This window comes from Quercus lobata, chromosome 6 (genome assembly GCF_001633185.2).
Source record: "Quercus lobata isolate SW786 chromosome 6, ValleyOak3.0 Primary Assembly, whole genome shotgun sequence".
NCBI classification, from domain to species: Eukaryota; Viridiplantae; Streptophyta; class Magnoliopsida; order Fagales; family Fagaceae; genus Quercus; species Quercus lobata.
In genome coordinates, this window is record NC_044909.1 from 45,785,523 (window position 1) to 45,798,409 (window position 12,887).

Here is a 12,887-nt window from a genome sequence, read left to right on the forward strand (position 1 = left end):
TTTTATTTTTTTCATGTATTCCCTAACTGGACCCATATGTATTTTGAGAAACAAACACGCACACTACAAACTTCACTTAAATCGATAACTTTTAAGGAAAGATATAGCAAGTTATTATTCATGTATATTTATGTATTATTCATGTATATTCGCAGTCTTTATATTCATGTATATTCGCAGTCTTTATATTCATGTATATTCACGTTGCTAATCATGTATATTTATGTGTATACATGATTAGTAACGTGAACATACATGAATATAAAGACAGTAAATTGAAAGTATAGGTTGCTATAGTAAATTGTTGCGGTATAGGTTTCCTTTACTGTTTGATCATTGAACAGTCACAATAGATTTTTATATGTTTCTTGTTTCTTTATAGTTTATCCAATTGTTCTAAAAAAACTGAAACTTGATCTAGTTTTTCTGTTATTTTTATTACACCTGTTTTTTGATCTAGAATAAAGACTATAGTAAATATAAAGTATAGGTTGAAAGTAATAAAGACTATAGTAAATTTAAAGTATAGGTTGCCATAGGAGTTCTTAAATTGTTGTAGTATAGGTTTCCTTTACTGTTTGATCCTTGAACAATCACAGAAGATTTTTATATGTTTCTTGTTTCTTTATAGTTTATCCAATTGTTCTCAAACAACTAAAACTTGATTTAGTTTTTCTATTATTTTCCTTACACTTGTTTTCTAATCTAGATGGGAGCAGATGGGTTTTAGTTAAATATTGTGATTGGGATATATTTACACATGATTGATACATTTTTTCCCCTAAAATCTAGCATATACTAAATCCAACAGTTTACTCATTTTCAAATCCTAAATTTCCTTCCGATGTAATCTCACTAACAATAGATAATTTCAAGAGGAGGGAATGATGTAAGCAGGGAACAAGCTCCAGCAAGTAATGACGAAGATAGTCTGAATGGGTTGGAGGTTATGTCATTGACAATGACTTTTGGACTTGTTCTTCAAACTTTGAGCTTACTAGATGCTACCCACAAATCAACCCAGGACGTAGTTTTTACACTTGTGGCTATAGCAACAGTAGAGTTTGTATTTATTTGCTCGGTAGTTTCCATCGTGATTAAAAGGACAAACAGAAAAAAAAAAAAAAAAATGACAGATTGTATGCTTTTAGTGTTCATTGGGTTGGATCTACTTTGTGTCCTATTTCAGGCAGCAAGACTTATACCGCTTTACTTTCTGTCTATGATATATAGTGCAGGTTTTATGGTTATCATGATTGTTGTTATGGTTTTAGTTCAGAACTATAAAAGGCAATGAAAATTTTAGGATTTCTATTTGAAAAAAAAAAACTTTTTTGATAGTTTATTTTGTTTTTTTTTTTTTTTAATGTATGCCTTAACTAGACCCATATGTATTTTGAGAAACAAACACGCACACTATAAACTTCACTTAAATCGATAACTTTTAAGGAAAGATATAGTAAGTTATTATTCATGTATATTCACGTTGCTAATCATATATATTTATGTGTATACATGATTAGATATACATGATTGGCAACGTGAACATACATGAATATAAAGACTATAATAAATTGAAAGTATAGGTTGCCATAGTAAATTGTTGCGGTATAGGTTTCCTTTACTGTTTTATCATTGAACAGTCACAATAGATTTTTATATGTTTCTTGTTTCTTTATAATTTATCCAATTGTTCTCAAACAACTGAAACTTGATCTAGTTTTTCTGTTATTTTCATTACACCTGTTTTTTGATATAGAATAAAGACTATAGTAAATTGAAAGTATAGGTTGAAAGTAATAAATACTATAATAAATTGAAAGTATAGGTTGCCATAGGAGTTCTTAAATTGTTGTAGTATAGGTTTCCTTTACTATCTGATCATTGACCAATCACGGTAGGTATTTATATATTTCTTGTTTCTTTTTAGTTTATCCAATTGTTCTTAAACAACTAAAACTTGATTTAGATTTTCTATTATTTTCATTACACCTGTTTTTTAATCTAGATGGGAGTAGATGGGTTTTAGTTAAATATTGTGATTGAGATATATTTACACAGGATTGATACATTTTTTTCCCTAATATCTAGCATGCACTAAATCTAGCAGTTTACTCATTCCGGTGTAATCTCACTAACAATAGATAATTTCAAGAGGGAACGATATAAGCAGGGAACAAGCTCCAGTAAGTAATGACGAAGATAGTCTGAATGGGTTGGAGGTCATGTCATTGACAATGACTTTTGGACTTATTCTTCAAACTTTGAGCTTACTAGATGCTACCCACAAATCAACCCAGGATGAAGTTTTTACACTTGTGGCTATAGCAACAGTAGAGTTTGCATTTGTTTGCTTGGTAGTTTCCATCGTGATTAAAAGAATGACAAACAGGAAAAAAATTGGCAGATTGTATGCTTTTAGTGTCCATTGGGTTGGATCTACTTTGTGTCCTATTTCAGGCAGCAAGACTTATACCGCTTTACTTTCTGCCTGTGATATATAGTGCAGGTTTTATGGTTATCATGATTGTTGTCATGGTTTTAGTTTAGAACTATAAAAAGCAATGAAAATTTTAGGATTTCTATCTAAAAAAAAAAAAAAAAAAACTTTTTTGACAGTTTGTTTGTTTGTTTTTTTTAAATTTCTCATAAAGGGTTTCTTAAATTTTTTTTTTTAAATGTATGCCCTAACTGGACCCATATGTATTTTGAGAAACAAACACGCACACTACAAACTTCACTTAAATCGATAACTTTTTAGGAAAGATATAGCAAGTTATTATTCATGTATATTCACGTATTATTCATGTATATTCACAGTCTTTATATTCATGTATATTCATATTGCTAATCATGTATATTTATGTGTATACATGATTGGATATATATGATTAGCAACGTGAACATACATGAATATAAAGACTATAGTAAATTGAAAGTATAGGTTGTCATAGTAAATTGTTGCGGTATAGGTTTCCTTTATTGTTTGATCATTGAATAGTCACAATAGATTTGTATATATTTCTTGTTTCTTTATAGTTTATCCAATTGTTCTCAAACAACTGAAATTTGATCTAGTTTTTCTGTTATTTTCATTACACCTGTTTTTTGATCTAGAATAAAGACTATAGTAAATTGAATGTATAGGTTGCCATAGGAGTTCTTAAATTGTTGTAGTATAGATTTCCTTTACTGTTTGATCATTGAACAATCACGGTAGATTTTTATATGTTTCTTGTTTCTTTATAGTTTATCCAATTGTTCTCAAACAACTAAAACTTGATTTAGTTTTTCTATTATTTTCATTACACTTGTTTTTTAATCTAGATGGGAGCGGATGGGTTTTAGTTAAATATTGTGATTGGGATATATTTACACATGATTGATACATTTTTTTCCCTAAAATCTAGCATACACTAAATCCAGTAGTTTACTCATTTTCAAATCCTAAATTTCCTTCCGGTGTAATCTCACTAACAATAGATAATTTCAAATTTCAAATTATATTATACTCAAAATAAAAAAAGTGTCTCATCGTATGTGTGGAGCGCATGTGATGAGGCTAGAATGGTTTAAGAAAATGAACTGATGTAACTTATTACTCTAAAATTATTCTACAGATTGGGCCTCCATGGGCTGGACCTAAAATGGATTCATGGGGTGTCGTTGGCAGGATATTCTAATAGTTCAAACTATGTGATTAGATTAATTCTCCTTTAAATATTTTAGACTGGGGACTCCTTTTTCCTTCTTCCTCAAACACTGATTTATGTTATTGTTCTTAGATAAATCTATAATCAATGATTGAATAAGATTTTAGTTGTAAACCACACTATTTTTTTTCTCTATAGTCCTAGGGACATCAATTTCTTTGCCATTTTCATGGACCCCACCATATATTAATAGTATTGTAACTCAGTATAAGTTGAGTGTTCAGAATTTTGTAGAATTTAAAAACTTATGTACATTAAATATACAAAATTGTTTACATTAGTTGAAAATTTGTGTACCTTGAATGTCTAGAATTGTGTACAATCTAGAAAATTGTGGACTTTGAATATATAAAATTGTGCATATTCCTTGAAAAAATGTATACATGAAATGTACAAAATTATGTATATTGAGTTTACAGAATTGCTTACATTCCTAGTATGTTTGTTGAATGTATAGAATTGTATACGTAATTTGAAAATTTTGTACATTTAATGTATAGAGTTGTGTACATTAATTGTACATATTTGTATACATTTTAAAAAATTATGTATGTTAAATATACAAAATGAACATTATTTGAAAATTTGTGTACACTGAATTGTGTAAATTTTTAAAAATTGTTTATATTAAATATCCAAAATCGTGTACATGTTTTGAAAATTTGTGTATATTAAATATACTTAATTGTAGGGGTGCTCACGGGTCGAGCCGGGTTGGGTTTGTGCCCAACCCGGACTCAACCCGACTGTCTCGGGTGGGGAAGATTTCAACCTGCAACCGACCCGGATGCAGTTTCAGAACAAGCGGGTCAGGTCGTATCGGATTTCAGGTTTTCCTCGGTTGGTTTTGGGTTTTCCGATTTTGCCGATTTTGGCCAAAATTTGGCCGGATCTCGTCAGATCTGGCCGAATCTAACGAGATTTAGCTGATATTCCTTTGTATCTATGGAAATATGGCCGAGATTTGGCAGAGATCTAAAGGGATTTGGCTGAGTTAGAGTCGAGCTTACCGGAGTTTTAGTAGATCTGGGCTAGATTCGCCGGATTTAAGCTTATTGGAGTGGGGATGTGAGCTTATCTGAGTAAAGAAAGGCCAAACGTGGTCAGATCGGAGCTGAGAAGCCCGAACGATGCCGGATTTCGGCCTTCTTTTTGCGGTTTTTGTCGGGCGGGTCGGGTTTTTAAGGATGGAACCCGCCACAGTCGCCACTCGACCCGCTGGGGTCATGTTCTGAAGATTTGGACTCGTCGGAGGTGTCAGTCCGGCCATGACGGGTCGGTTCCGGTCGGGTTGGTCGATTCCGGCATTTGTTAAAAAATTATATAATCGAACATACAGAATTGTTTACAATCTTAATAAATTGTATATATGTTTTGAAAATTTGTATACATTTTAAAAACTTTTTTTTGGCTGGGTAATTTGTTATTGGGAGGATCGAACCCCCAAGTTAGCGGACACATAAGGAACCGGGTACCACGCAAGCAACTAGGCCCGGTGGTTACATTTTAAAAACTTGTTTACATGTAACATGCGCAAAATGTGTGCATTAGTATTTACCCAATTAATTAATTAATTAATAATAATTATCGAAACGAAAAGAAGTAGCAAAGCAGGCAGTGCAACAAACTGAATTCACTTCTTCTTCGGTTTCTTACTTTCTTTCACTCTTCACTTCACCTGGATTTCGTTGTTGGATCTTGGAACTGGTGTGGGCTATTCTCGAACCAGAATTCATTTACAATCTGAATCTGTCAATAAAACCGTAACTCCAGCTCGGAAAATCTTGGCGTCTCTGTGTGTGTGTCGTTGTCGTTTTTTGATTTTGAATGTCGGAGAAACTAGAAAGATCTCCGATCCCAAGAGAAATGATAACTCGGTCGAAACTCGTGGAGCAACTCAGAGACTACCAGATCCGATCCCAGAACAAGTGTCCTGCTCTCACTGTCTTCTCTCCTAAACCCCATATCGCTTCCTGGTATGTATACCCTTCTTTGCTCTTCTTTCGTTTTGTTCTTGTTTTTTATATATATTCGAAGCTGTTTCTTTACAGTGCTGCTTTGTGTTATCGTGTAAAACCCACACAAATCTTGAATTTTTGTCATAGAGTGCTGTGTTATGGTGTTATAGCCTATCTATTATGACCCATTACCATAGAATTATTATTAAGTGTTTTGCTAGTGAAAGTTTTAGCACTGTAACTTCATGAATTTGAGTTTGTGGAAATTGAGGCTGAGGCTATGTTGAGGTTGCAATAAATGGGATCTGATTTTGGATTTTTCCTAGATTGAGAAAAATCTTGCTTTTAAGTGGAAGTGATTTGGTGCTTCGGGTTTTTTGTGGTTTGGTGAATTCATTTTTGGTTTTGAAGAAATGGTGGATTTGGATTTTGTTACTTGATGTGCTTTTATTGGGCAGTGGTGATGACTGATGAGAAATTTTATTTGTTAACTGCTGAAAGTAGTTTACATTCGTTGACACTTGCTTTGCTTTCGTTTACATTCAAGTCAAGTTGTTGTTGACCTCAACAGAAAATTGAAGAGAAACGACAACAAGTGATTGTGTTCAGTAGTTCCTCATCCAAAATTATTGACTATCGTAAGCAAATATATTTTGTCCCACTTTACATCCATATGATTATGAAAAATCGAAAAAAAGAAAGAAAGAAAGAAACCTTGTGGTAATCTTGGAAAGAACCGAAGTAATAATGAATAATATTTTGGAAATGTGAAGCTATGCCAAATCCAAGCTGGGATTGTTTTTGGGGAGGGGGGGATCAGCTCTATAAGAGTATAAGGTTTGAAATAAGAGCATTGTTTGATTTAGAAAGGCTTAGACTAAGTAGGGTTTAGTTTTAACTTGGAATTTCTATTTTTTATAAGTAAATTCATGCATCAATTTTTTCTGACCTCTTTATATGGGGCTTCCAAAGAATTGTACCATAGTTGCTGAAACAAATTTTAACCATTTACATTGCTTCTACTTCCAAATTTCTATGATCGTTTGTGTGGCCATTTCCGGTTCACTTTTGTGTGTCTGTATTACCCACCAGTTAGGGGATCCTGTAAATTTTTTTTTGGCTGCAATGTTTTAGAGTCTTTTCCAGGTCAGTTTAAGGTATTTTTCTGTGCAAAATTTCAAATGTTGGTTGATTCACTCACTATACTGTCAAAAAAGACATTCCATCTGCCCACAACATTTTTAGAAACTAAGAAATTGATTTTTTGATTTAAATTCTGAAGCCAGGAAAATCCTGAGTCTGGATAAAATTAAAGTGTAAACTAAGCATGTACACTTCCAATGAATCTTGAATCAATACATTTGTGTGCATTTTTGTTTTATCTTTGTTTTTCCCCTATATGAGCAAGTACAGTTGGCCTTTTAAGTAGTTTATTGAGTTGAGATACCATGAACTGTTTGTCTCAGCTTGATTTCTTATCTAAATCTTTTGATTCGTACAAATTTAATTTTTGGTATATATTTGGGGAATAACAAGACCATTTGAGTGCATTTGAATGGGTTCTTTATGATTGGAGAAGAGTATAATTTAGTCCAAACCTTGGTGAGGTTCCAGGTCATCAAAAAGAAAAAGAAAAAGAAAAAGAAAAAGAAAAAGAGAAGAGTATAATGTATCTCATTGTTCTCATTCTTTTTGTCTAGAGGTTTCTCCTGGTACAAGCACAGGGTTGGTTATGAGGTAGTTTAATTATTACTTCAACCATATGCACTTTTAGTCAATTTTTAAGGAATTTCCTATTCTTGGTGATTGTGTTCAGTTAAAGCATATGGGTATCAATAGTATAACTCCACCTTTGTTTGTGCTTAGTAATTAGTGTCGTATATTTTGATCACTGTTGGTCCCAAGCCCAGGCAAAGGAGGAGGGTCATGGTGGTTGATGGCCAACATAAAATTTAGTCACCTTCTTATGAACGGATCCACTACAATTAATTGTTGGGGGCCTTGGGGCATCCTCAAATAAATGTAGTCGACCTTAACTAATCTATTGAGGATCCATAGGTGACCCCCAAATAATTTGGTACTAAAGCTTGTTATTGTTGTTGTTGGATATCAATCATATATCACTCTCATAATGGTGGTATAAATGAGCCTAGTTGAACTGAGTGTTTCCCAAATCAAGAGCCAATTAGAAGGGTGGTGTTTAAATAGTCTGAGAATGTTTTCTAGAACTCTTGGTGTTGGTTTTTTAGAGCTAACAAGCTTTCAAGTGAAACTGATTGAGATTAGTTTTAGATAAGAGAATATAGTGAGGGTAACATTAAAATATGGGAAATTGTTATGGTGGTAAAGTCTGTTGGCTAAAGTTTCTATAAATTGCATGGAGTGAGCTAGCTTCAACTTAAAATAACTAACTTTTTGATAACTTTTGCTATATGTTATCTCTATGTCAAATATCATGAAAAATTCTATCATCGATATTAGTTGCAGTGGAAGACCTAATGCATTATAGAGTCCTAACCAACTAATGTGTTTTTAAGTATCCATTAGTAAGGTACCTGGAGATTGAGGTTTTTGGATGTCTGTGATGTGGGCATCTCATATCCGCATCATCCTAAAGAGGGGTTTCTATATGAAGATTTTTTAGATAAAGATGTTGGGGTTTTGGGGGCAGGGGGCGGGGGTGGGTGGTTGTATTTTTGGTTGCGGCATAAATCCATCCATAATTTCCCTTGGGTTGTGTTTGGCTTTGAGGATTTAAAATCAAGGGATTTGAAGATCAATTGCTAGCATATGGCTACATATAAATTTAATGACACAAGATAATTTTAGCTTTGAAAATTTTGCTTGAACAAAAATATGTTGTGAAGGGAAAGAAACTGTTTGAAAGAGTCCAAGGAGCTGTTGGAGTAGCTGTTCTAAATTATGATGCATAGTTCTTTCCATTAATAGTCTTACAGATTTGCATTTTGTATTTATAATGTGCAAACTTATCTTTTTACCGTTGAAAATAGTGGTATCAAGCATGAAACTTGGCCCAAAGAAGAACCAGATTCCAAGAACCCAGACCAACATGCAACCTAGAAGTGTGGCAAACAACCGAGCCCCTCCACCAATCAAAAGGATGACTTTGGTTGAATTATGAAAAGGGGTTTGGGCACATATGTAAAAAATTGTTTCTCATTAAGTCATGTTGTGAAGACAAAAGTGATGGAGTGTGAAATGGAAGTGGAGCTGGAAAGTCATGAAGTTAGCAAAGTCTTAGCCAACTCCCTTCATGCTATGAGTACTGCACCCACTCCTGAAACTATGAGGATACACATGCATTTGGGAAAGACTCCTACCTTAGTCTTAATTGACTTATGTAGCATCCACAACCTGGTGAATGCAAAATTAGCTCCTAACTTAGTCTTAATTGACTTAGGTAGCACCCACAACTTGGTGGTGAATGCAAAAATAGCCAAGAAGGCAGGCTTGCACGTATTGCAAGGCACGTTTTGAAGTCTTGGTAGCATTAAGAGAGAAGATAGAAAGCTTGGGTAAATGTTCCTGTGTGCATTTGCATTTGAAGGGATTTCTGAGCATCATCTACGTCTACATCCTGCCTTTAGGAAGATTCGATGTGGTCTTAGGGGTCCAATGGCTTCACTCCCTTAAAGAAATCAAGTGAGACTTCTTAAGGCTCTTGATAAAGTTTCATATGGATGAAAAGGTCACTTTTCAGGAGTGTCCAAGCGAGGATTAGGTGATGTTGGCCTCTCAATTCAGTGCTATTACCAGTGTTCGAGCTCCTAAAAGTACTTGCCTTGGTACTCACAGTTCAAAAATGGCACCATAGATTTTATTGATGGGTTGTGTATGTCAAAGGGGAAATGAACCATACTGGTTGTAGTAGATTGTTTATTTAGATTTGCCCATTTTATCCCTCTTTATCACCCTTACACGGCTGCAAGCATTGCAAAATTATTTTTTCGCATTTTTAAACTCCATGGCATACCACGAACCATTGTTTGTGATAGGGATGTCACTTTTTCAAGCAAGTTTGGTTGGAGTTGTTCAATTTAAATGGAACCAAATTTAGCTTTAGTTTTTCTTACCACCCTTAAATAAATGGCCAAACTGAAGTAGTTAATAGGACATTAGAGATGTATCTAAGATGCTTCACTAGTTCTGAACCAAAAGACTGGGCGAATTGGTTAAGCTGGGCTGAATTTTGTTACAATACAAGTTCGCATCCAGCCATTAAAAAGACCTCCTTTGAGGTAGTCTATGGGCGATTACCATCCAACATGCTAACCTATGTTTCACAGTACTGCTCTGGTTGAATAAGTGGACCAAGAATAAAGAATCGTGATTTGCTTCTTAGGAAACTTAAGCACAACCTTAAGGAAGCACATGCTCGCATGAAAGAAATATATGGTGCTCAACAGTGAGAAAATGAATTCAAGGTTAGGGATCAGGTCTACTTGAGATTTGGTCATACTGACAAGCTTCCATTGCATTAAGAAAGAACTTGAAACTATCTCCCAGATATTATGGTCCTTTCCAAATAATTGAAAGAGTTGCACTGGTGGCATATGAGTTTGAATTACATGCAGGAACTCAAGTGCACCCAGTCATTCATGTGTCTTTGCTTAAAGAGAAACTGGACGATGGGGTTATTGACTCAATCATAGTTGCCATTAGACAATAGGAAGATGGAAGCTTATCACTATGGCCACATGCAGTTTTGGAGCATCGAAATTGAAGAAAGAAAAGGGAAGTCCTGGTACATTGGCAAGGATTATCACCTATGGAGGCCACCTGGAAGATTTGAAGAAAATGAAGAAGAAGTTTCCAGGGTATAAATGTTATGAAGGGAAATACAAGGGTGGTGAATGTTATGAAGGGAAATAAACCCATTTGAAAAAGTCCAAGGATCCATTGTTGAAGGTGCTGTTGGTAGCTGTTCCAAATCTTGATGCGTAGTTCTCTGCATAACAGTTCTACTGATTTGTATTTGTTTTTTATAATATGCAAACTTTACCTCTTTACCATTGAGAATAGTGGCATAAATAAGGGACCCTTGAATAATAATAAGTTTTGCAACTTTATAGGATAGGAGTTGCAAAAATTATCTCTTTACTGTTGGGGATAGTTGTATAAACAAGAGACTAGAATAAATCAGCTAGAACATTTAGAGGGTGGATCCCTCGAAACAAACCATTATTATTCTATTTCTTCTCTGCTATCCTAGCTTATTGCTGATAAAATTCTATCAAGACAGGGAGGATATTCTGTATGTACCTCAATACTTGTGATATTATGGATTTGAGATGACATCTTACACCTAATCATTTCAAGTCCATATATTAATAACGCTCAAATCTATCCATAAATTTCATCAATAGAAAAAAAATTGGTTTTTTGAACTCTATTCAAGTCATTTAGACCAAAAGTTGATATCCAAATTCTTCTCTTTAAATGCCTCTATCCAAACAAACCATTAAGGTAATACAAGAAGGAATTTCTACCTGATAAAGTTCTGGGTCTACTTATTAGTTTTATGACTGTAACTACAGATGGATGATTGGATAGTTATGCAACATATTGATCATACCCACTGAGGTTGCAGCTAGTTGGAATATGTCAGGCATGGGTAGTTTATGGGGGGAAGAATGGGTGTGATTGCATGGGTATCAACTTAGTTGGGATTTTATTGGACACGATTGTTCAGTTTTTCCTTTGCGTGTAGGCTATTGAGTCATCATTTAATTAATTCAGCAGTGATATTCTTTCTGTAATTAATCTTCTCTTGGATGCACTCAACTGTCTAATTCTCCCTTTCATTGTTTCACTTTTTCACTCAAATCTTGTCTTTTGTTTTAAGAAATTAATCTCAAGGGAACCTTTGTTGATTATCTAGATTACTTACACTTGTCAAAATTTTTTTATCTAGATTACTTATGACTCCTTCATCAGTGCCTAAAAGCATTTTAAGTAATAGGATATGTTGACTTCTTGCAGGGCTGATGTTGCTGTGGCAATCTTTTGGGCCTTAGTGTTTAGCATGCTTGTCATAGCATCCTACGTGTCCTTGTACTTCAGGCACTTTTGGCTCTCTTTGATCTTTATCTGCCTTGGTATCTTTCTTCCTGTACGCCTAAGAATATCTAGGCTTGCACTGGCCCGGAAAAGGGAGAGAAGATTGCAGTTACCATTGTCCATGTGAACATCAATGGCAGTGAAATCGTGCAGCTGTGTACTTTAGCTGAGAATGGCTCATCTCTTACTTTCGATTCATTTGGCTTTCACTTTATTAGATGCTTGAGTACTGATATTGTTGACAAGGACTCCTGCTTGCCTCTTTCCGAAGATGGTATGATTCTTTTTTTATGTTTATCCTTTTTCATATCCCATACACAAAGGATGCGAATTTGCCAAATACCATTTCTTCACACATAAACACCATATACGTTTTGAGCCAAGAGAGAAGACAACTTCCTGTTGATATTCCCCTCATCAACTTGTAAATTCAGTTTGGTTTAAGAAATTTTATGCTTAATTGTTCTGCAGATAAAGTTACATTACATATTTTACTATTCAGGTTTGAGACACGAGGAATTACAAACTTGCTAATTAATAGTTGAAATTTAGAATTTGTGAAGAAGGGGAAAAGAGTGAGAGAGATAAGAATCCAATGATGAATGGGTCTTTAGTGACCTGTAATATTGGCCGAATATATGTCATGTGGCTCTTATATTTCTTTCCTGTAATTTATATATTTTTTGTTAAGCATATTGGATTGGATTCTAGATGCCTTTATTTTCTAAAGCTTTTTATCTTCGTTATTATTTTTAGAATAGGACAAATACAATGACGACAGCATATTCTCACACAATGAACTAGAGAATGTTACTAAAATCAGATCAGGGTGCCTCCATGAACAGATCAAAATTCCATATGGGTCTAAATTGCTTTATGAGTATATCCTATTTACATTATTAACACACACACACATAGTGAGAGAGAAGAGAGAGAGAGAGATTAAAAAGCAAAGGCATCTATGTATACCTTGGGACAGGTATAAACTGAGAATATGCTAGTTTATAGTGACTGTTGCTTATTTGAGTTTTGGTTAAGGCTTTCAAAAATTTTTCTTCCTGACTTTTGAAAAACAGAGTATGACTCTAGGTAAAATAGAATGATAGAATGGAAGGTGTAAAAGGGACTTTTCTAA

General features: G+C 34.2%; 1 protein-coding gene across 1 annotated transcript; it reads left to right on the forward strand.

The window, feature by feature from the left end:
• The first annotated feature begins 5,298 nt into the window (after positions 1-5,298).
• Positions 5,299-12,460, forward strand: LOC115993956. The gene is made up of 2 exons (XM_031117955.1): positions 5,299-5,689; positions 11,675-12,460. The coding sequence occupies exons 1-2, from the start codon at positions 5,541-5,543 to the stop codon at positions 11,877-11,879; spliced, it is 354 nt and encodes a 117-aa protein (XP_030973815.1). The 5' UTR covers positions 5,299-5,540; the 3' UTR covers positions 11,880-12,460.
• The last annotated feature ends 427 nt before the right edge of the window (positions 12,461-12,887 follow it).